The sequence below is a fragment of the Citrus clementina genome, unplaced genomic scaffold (assembly GCF_000493195.1).
Source record: "Citrus clementina cultivar Clemenules unplaced genomic scaffold, Citrus_clementina_v1.0 scaffold_2, whole genome shotgun sequence".
In the NCBI taxonomy this organism is placed as follows: Eukaryota; Viridiplantae; Streptophyta; class Magnoliopsida; order Sapindales; family Rutaceae; genus Citrus; species Citrus x clementina.
Window position 1 is genome coordinate 13563854 of NW_006262688.1, and position 7744 is coordinate 13571597.

Here is a 7744-nt window from a genome sequence, read left to right on the forward strand (position 1 = left end):
TCATCAACTAATGTATTTTTTTTCTCATTATGAGCATTCTTGTTTAAAGAATTAATTAAATAACTTAATGATGTCATCTTTATTTTTATCTGTAGAAAAGATTCGAATATGTGCAAAATTACCCATTTTGGAACCTTAATGAATTAGCCAAATATTATTATAGAATTAATTAATAATCTAGTGCTCTAATTTTTTTTTTTCAATACTAACAAAACTATAAATTTTTCTTTCTTATTTTTGTTTGGATGTGATTTAAATTGTAATTTTATTTGCATAACGGAAATGCACCCACAGAACCGAAAAAAAAGAAGAGAAAAAGGTGGTCCACTTATTCAGTGGATTCTGTACACTCTTCCAACCATTCCAGCCTTGGATACATTTTACGATTTAACTAATTAATATTAATATTCCGTGAAACTGAAAAATAAAAACATCCCCAAAACGACGCGTCACAACTCCGCAGTAACAGATCACCTTTGCGAGCATCGCCAGTCGTCGGCATCGAGGAGATTCGGTCACGCTACCAACGAAAGTGGGGCTCACCACGGCCTTCCACGTCAGCATTGGCATCTTTCCTTATTCCCCATAACCATTGATCGCCACTAATAAGAAGTCGCAATCACGATTCACAAAAAACGCAAACTTAAGAAAGCTTTCGACTCCAGTGAAGGAGAGAAGAAGAAGCTTCGACTATGCCGGGACTAACAGCACCATCAAGTTACTCTCAAGAGCCGCCTCGTCATCCTATCCTTCAAATTAATTCCAAGGCAACTTTTTTTATTTTTACATTATTATTATTTTCATTTTATCTCGTATTTTGGTTAATGTTATTTAATCTGTCATGTTAGAAAAGTTTTGGTCTGTATGGAAATTGAACTAAGTTGTAATTCTTATGCTTTTGAGAGTTTGACAGTAGTAAGCTAGAAATAAAATCACTTGAGCACGCATGTTTTTATTTTTTGAGTGTGCTACTACTGGTTGGTGCAGGAACCATTCAATGCGGAGCCGCCGCGGTCGGCCTTGATTTCATCTTACGTGACGCCTGTTGATTTTTTCTACAAGAGAAATCATGGCCCAATTCCGATAGTTGATGATATTGAAAGGTAATTTTTTTTCTCTCCTGGTTTTCTTCTAAACATGGTTTAATCACTTTCAGTCTTGTTTGACAAAATGGGAAGTAAGAAAAAGAAGAAAAAAAAAAGTGTAGATGACTGTTACTTTACACTTCTTTGTATTTCTTAAAGAGGGAAGAGTTCAAGAGAAGAGAAAGTGCTATATGTTAATTTGACCATTGTGTTCTTAGATTTTCAGTGTTTATGCTGTCCACATTGTAATATTTAGGCTGACGAAATATAAAACATAAAAAAAATAAAAAAGAAGCATGAAGGTATTATAAATGTTTATTATTTCCACCCCTCTTATGTGTATCTATGTATTGAACAAATTTTTGAGTTCGGAGAGATTGTATGTCCGTCTCCCATTTTTCCCCTTATTTTTTCTTTCCAGCAATTCAGGGGAAACAGTCTCTCTATATCATTTTATTTTCCTCCCCCCTTCACTGTCTCCTACCAATCTAGGCCTTGAATTTTTTTATTTATTAATTGTTTTATTGATTTCGTTACTTATTTGCTATTGCAGCTATTATGTCTCAATATGTGGTTTAATTGAAAATTCCAAAGACCTGTTTATGAGGGATATTCGGTAAGCCGAATGCTTGTTCCAGAATGTTTGTTGGTTTTCTCAGCGAGTTGAAACTCTTTTTGATGCTCTTTTGAAAAATTTACGTTGTTGCTTTAACAACGAAGTTGACTTTACTGTCAAATAACAGGATGCTCCCAAAATACAACATCACTGCCACTTTGCAGGTATGACATTCTATGTGACTGCTCTGCTTGTAATAAGATATAACTGAAGTATTGATTCGGCTTGTATGTGTTGTGCATGGACAGTGTGCGGGTAACCGAAGGACAGCGATGAGCAATGTCAGAACGGTGAAGGGAGTTGGCTGGGATGTTTCTGCTATAGGAAATGGTTTGATTCTTTAATACTGGATTTATCATAACTCTAACTTTTCCTTTCTATTTATGTATATGGTATATAAGGAGTATGAACGCAAAAGCCCCTTGGACAGGCTGATAATTATTTACACACACTGATAATTATTCCTTCGTAGTGAACCTAGTGATAGCCTTATGGAATGCTCAGAAACAAACTCCAGCCCAAGGAAACTGCCTTGTTTCTACCTTGTCTTAAAAAATATCTGGCTCTTTTCCCAGCTTATTACTCATAAAATGTCCATAATTCACTCTTTCATAGCAGCGTAGCCGTCTTTTTTCTTGAGTACATCAGATATGCTTCTCAATGGATGAGGAGATAGAAGAGAATGAACTAGGCCGACCCTCACAAGCAACTTGAGATAGAATTTGCCACATGTTAAAGGCAACTGTTGCTCAGGAGGAAAAGATGATCATGCTTTCCCCTGGCCTTACATCTTGGAAATGCAGCACGGTGATGAAGACAACTATCAGGTCTATCCTTCGAATAAAATCATTTGTGTTAATCATACTATGAGAAGCCATCCCAACAAAACCTCGAACTGATGGGCTCGTTACTCTCCAAATCTTCAAAGATGGGTCTAGAGAATTGAGGGAAGATTCATCTTCAGGCATTAGAAAAATGTTGATAGAAAACAGCCTCAATTTATCAAGACGCTAGGGTCATTTATCCTCGATAACTCCGAACATTTTTCAACTAAAGTCTGCAAATATAGAGGGTTGGTGATTTCTGTTAGAGGTTTGGTGATTTCTGTACTTGAGGGATCACATATTTGTTCTTGTCACCCATACTCTACGCAATAGCTGTTCCATGTAAACAAAAGAATAACAAAGTAGAGAGAGATCAATTGCATTCATATTAACCGAGAAAAGCAGCATGGTTGGAATTATATCTCTATTAGAATTATCTTTTAAATTTGCATGTGTCGTCTGTACTTGAATAATCCGAAAGAATATATCAACTTGTTCTTGCTTTTCTGTGCAGTTAGAACTAATTTATCATTTTCATATCATTTCCTTTCAGCTGTCTGGAGTGGTGCCAAATTGGCTGATGTTCTTGAACTGGTTGGGATACCAAACTTGACAAGTGTCACTAGGTCAGGTGGAAAACATGTTGAATTTGTAAGCATTGACAAGTGTAAGGTACATGTTGGCCTTTGAATGTCATTCTGAAAATTTTTTGCATGTGGGTGGGAAATGGATTTTATTTGAGAAATTGTTCAATTTTGTAGGAGGAGAATGGGGGTCCATATAAAGCATCAATTCCACTTAGTCAAGCTACAAACCCAGAAGCTGATGTTTTACTTGCGTATGAGATGAATGGAGAGGTTGGTATACTTGCCTTCGAGCAATTTTGTGCTTGTGTAGGTTAAATATTTTAACCCTAAATACCCCAAGTACCCGCATTTTGAAAATAAAAATGGATTGGGAGCTGGTGCTGGTAGAAAATACTTATTTAGTCACATTTCTTCATATTCTTCTACTGACAGAAACTCATGTTTCCCACAATGTGCATCCCTGCTCCTGCAGGCTCAGTATCCTGTTGTTGCTTTGTTTCTTGTGTTTTGGGCCACCTCTTGCTTGAATCCTGTTGAGTTAACCTCTTTGTTGACATTGAATTCAAATGCTTACAGGTCAATGAAGCTAATGCATTTCCATGCAGACTTAAATGGCATCCAATGCATGTGATTGCTTGGATGATAAACACATTTCGCTCAAATAATCTCTTTTGTTAATGCATTAGCTAATCTGAGTATATTATTTTTGTTTTTTCTAGGGTAAAAGCATCTTTGAGAAACATAACATTTTACAGTTTTGTTCTAACAGTAAGCTTTTTCTTTCGATTATAATGCCAAAGCCTCTTAATAGAGATCATGGTTATCCTCTTCGGGTAGTTGTACCGGGTGTTATAGGTGCTCGTTCTGTCAAATGGTTGGATACCATCAACATCCTTGCAGAGGAATGCCAGGTTCGAAAAAGTTCTCTTTGTTCTTAATTAATAGTCTGTTTACACATTTTTATATGCATATGTATGAGTCCCCATTACTACCTTACAGGGCTTCTTTATGCAAAAGGACTACAAAATGTTTCCACCATCTGTGAATTGGGATAACATTAATTGGAAGTCCAGGAGACCACTAATGGATTTCCCTGTCCAGGTATTTACTTGATGGTGCTTCCATTTGGCAGAGTGTTGGGTGTTCATACATAGACGCATGAATCAATAGCTTTAAAACCTGTTTTATTCTTTTAGTTAATAAGATTTGGACTAGCCAATAACCAATCCATCTCTTAGCTACTCAAGCTGATGCCCAAGGGCAAATATGACAACATTCTGAAATTAGATTGTCAATATAGGCTTTTTGTTGAACTTGCAATCATTTAAATCCTGCTGCTTTAGGAGTTGGTAAAAATGAAGATTGCTTGACCTGTTACTGCATTTGGTTAATTTTTCAATGAGAAACATTCAATATAATCCACTTTTTATTGCAAAAAAGCACAATACTGAAACTTGTTGGTTGACAGTGCGTAATTTGCTCACTAGAGGACGTGAATGTGATGAAGCCTGGAAAGGTTAGTCTTTTTTTTTTTTTTTCTTTTTTGACATTTACAAACTGTGTTTTTCTCTTTACGCATATAAGGATTGGATGTGCAAAACCATCTTTTTGGTGACAGTGTGCCTATCTTCTGAAATCAATTTTAATATTTTGTGCAGAATTTAGATTCTTTTTCCTTAATTTTTCATTAGTTTAAGGTACATCAATGGTCTGGCAAAGCACGTTTGCAATATTATATATAAGGGTTACTTGCATTTTTTTCAAATTATCCAAATGCTTCACTTCTGGTGATGACAATATGGATGCTTCCCTTTGAACCTAGAGCTGGAGAAGATCCATCTTTCCCCCACCCCTCTCTATCTGCCTCCCATCCCCTCACTCCCTTAAGAGGATCACTGCATCTTTCTTCACATTGACGCAGCAGATCCTCAACTATTGTACAACTTGCAGGCAAAAGTTAGTGGATATGCGGTATCAGGAGGTGGGCGTGGAATTGAGAGAGTAGATATATCTGTTGATGGTGGTAAAAACTGGGTAGAAGCCTCCAGATGCCAGAAGACTGGTTTTCCATATATTGCAGATCACATGAGCAGTGATAAATGGGCATGGGTATTTTTTGAAGTCATTATCGATATTCCACATAGCACTCAAATAGTTGCCAAAGCGGTACGTCGTCTATTTATTAATAATGTTATTTATTGATAATTACCCGCAATTGTAGCACCCATAGCTCCAGATATGTTGATTCGTATTTAGTGATCAAATATAATGTTATTTTAAAAGAAGCATACACCCAAGTTGCCAGTATCAGAACTCAGAAGGGATAGATTAGTAAGTAGCAGATTTGTCTCTGTGTTGCATCCATTAATGAAATCAACCAAAATTGTGTCATATGTCAACTGGTTAGTCATTTGTCACCCACTAGGTGAACTTTGAGCCCCTGATGAACCAAAATGCACGTTGTAACTCCAGATAAAATCCAAGGAATTGAATAATGCAGCTGATCATCTGATAGAAATTTCTGTCCTAGGGTTCAGCTTGTGGATAGATTCCCCCTTGTTCTGTGAGATGTTTTTGTTGTTTGGCTCATAGTTACACTGAAGGATGCTCTCTTAAAAAACTGCTTCACTTGTTCAAGAATTTACATTTAACAAATTTAGTTTAATGTATAAGCAGGTTGACACAGCTGCAAATGTCCAACCTGAAAGTGTGGAAACCATCTGGAACTTGAGAGGCGTACTTAACACCTCATGGCACCGGGTTCAGGTTCGAGTTGGACACTCAAATATGTAAACTTAAACATAATAGAAACAAAAATAAAGAAGTTGAATAGTTTCTTGACATACTGTAATAAGTAGTTGGCTCTTCGCGATGTGCTGTCCACAAAAATAATGTGTTTAAGCTTGTTGATGATATTCACTGGGTTGTTGAAACTTCTTTGATGAGGCCGTTTTCTTTTGGTGCTGCATTTTCGCGGGGCCATGTTTTGAATTATTGCGATGTTGCCGTTTCTGGGCCAATGTTGCCGTTTCTGGGCCAATGATGTGACTAATGAAAAAAAAAATTGACACCCTCCAAGAGTGAGATAACTTCGCCGTGGCTTCGAATGCAAAATTGTACAGTGGCCTTAAAATTGTCTATCAAAGTATAACTTTATTGGGTATTACGTGAGGGCAATTACTATGTTACATATGTAAGATACATCCCCTCGTATAAACAGTACATATGTGAGACGTGAGAGGTGTGCCAAGCGGAAACGTAGGCTATTGGCAAAACAAAAGTTATTGCCTTTTGGCAAGGTGTCAGTGGTAATTCTGTTATGCGGTGGAGGAATCGCATCAATCATTTCATTGACTAGTTTGAATCACACTGAAATTATGTAAATGGACATTTGAGCACATGGGCATACGTCCATAATATGTTTAAATTTGAAACATAAATATGTTATGCTTTTCATGCAGACAAAAAAAAAATGTAGTACAAGTCTACAATGGAATCAAAGTACTATATAGTATTTATTCTAGCTGGTTATGGAAACCAAAAAAATGGGTCTGCAGAATCAGCAAAAGAAACCTGCTTGGGTGCTATTTTTATTATGTTATTTTCTTGGGTTCGCGTTGCTGATGTCGGGGATTGCCAACACAGAACAAGTGGCTATCAATCAATCAACCGAAAATAACTTGGTTTAAAGAACACTTAATCACTAATTGACAGACATTCTACGTGTGAACTGGTGTGAACATGGTATATAATAAAAAGATTACGCTTAATCCCCTTTTCACTTTAATTTAATCATGCCCTATTGTCCTTTTCTCCTTCAACTTGTTGCTGTAAGTTTCCACAAGTTCATACGAAATAGGAGGTTGTGTCATCATCTTCTTTATGTACTTTCAAGCTACGGTGCTTGGCTGCATCTGCAACGACGTTCACAATTGCACGCTACTGTGTCCTTATGTACTGACTAATGACGTATTAAACAACACTTGGGTTTGCACTATTGGCAAATTATTGGAACCTTTAGATCTTGCCCTTTTTTAAACCTAAAGAGTTATTAAACATAATGGCATTTATTATTTTCCATTTTGGTGGCCTTAATTGGGAATGTCGTCCCCATGGCATTTATTTTTTTAATTATTTTTTTGGCTGGCATGGATATGTACGAATTAAATGATGTGTTAAAAAATGTCACATCCATTTTTTTTTTTAAAACTAGTGTGTCACATATAAAATATAAATTTATTTGCAGGGTATAAAATATAAATGGCATGTCACATTTTGGCTTGGCGGGGAACTTGCTATATTAAAAACCCACCAGTCTACCACTGTGTTTTCAATTATTTCAAAGCTGAATCATTATTTTGATACTACTTTATTGGTGGAGTGTCATTAAATTGGAAATAAATGAAACTCATGTTAATTTAGTCACGTTTTTAAAGATGGGTAGCCCATATGCTGTCGGCCACCGAAAATACAAGGAGATTTTTCCACGCAAATATTTCTAAAACCTCCAAAATTTCCTTCTTTTTTTTTAGCCTTTTTCTTAATGGACAGACAGATCCCCAAATTTTGATATACAGTTAGATCCTTGTTTTCGAAACAGTCATGTTTAGATCTCTCTGTAGATCTGTTAAA

At 36.3% G+C, this 7744-nt stretch overlaps 1 protein-coding gene across 1 annotated transcript; it reads left to right on the plus strand.

Annotated features, from left to right (window-relative positions):
* Positions 1-419: 419 nt before the first annotated feature.
* Positions 420-6199, plus strand: LOC18052608 (sulfite oxidase). Its single transcript, XM_006447013.2, has 12 exons — positions 420-767; positions 988-1103; positions 1639-1701; positions 1829-1865; positions 1950-2031; positions 3079-3197; positions 3287-3382; positions 3913-4023; positions 4112-4213; positions 4581-4628; positions 5063-5278; positions 5789-6199. The coding sequence occupies exons 1-12, from the start codon at positions 693-695 to the stop codon at positions 5903-5905; spliced, it is 1182 nt and encodes a 393-aa protein (XP_006447076.1). The 5' UTR covers positions 420-692; the 3' UTR covers positions 5906-6199.
* Positions 6200-7744: the final 1545 nt, after the last annotated feature.

What these genes read in the sequence shown, in the direction of transcription:
- LOC18052608 (XM_006447013.2), top strand. Translation starts at nt 693, where the DNA reads ATGCCGGGACTAACAGCACCATCAAGTTACTCTCAAGAGCCGCCTCGT. An exon ending in ACATCACTGCCACTTTGCAG is followed by an intron (nt 1,866 to 1,949) that starts GTATGACATTCT and finishes GTGCATGGACAG; the next exon opens with TGTGCGGGTAACCGAAGGAC. An exon ending in TAAGCATTGACAAGTGTAAG is followed by an intron (nt 3,198 to 3,286) that starts GTACATGTTGGC and finishes TCAATTTTGTAG; the next exon opens with GAGGAGAATGGGGGTCCATA.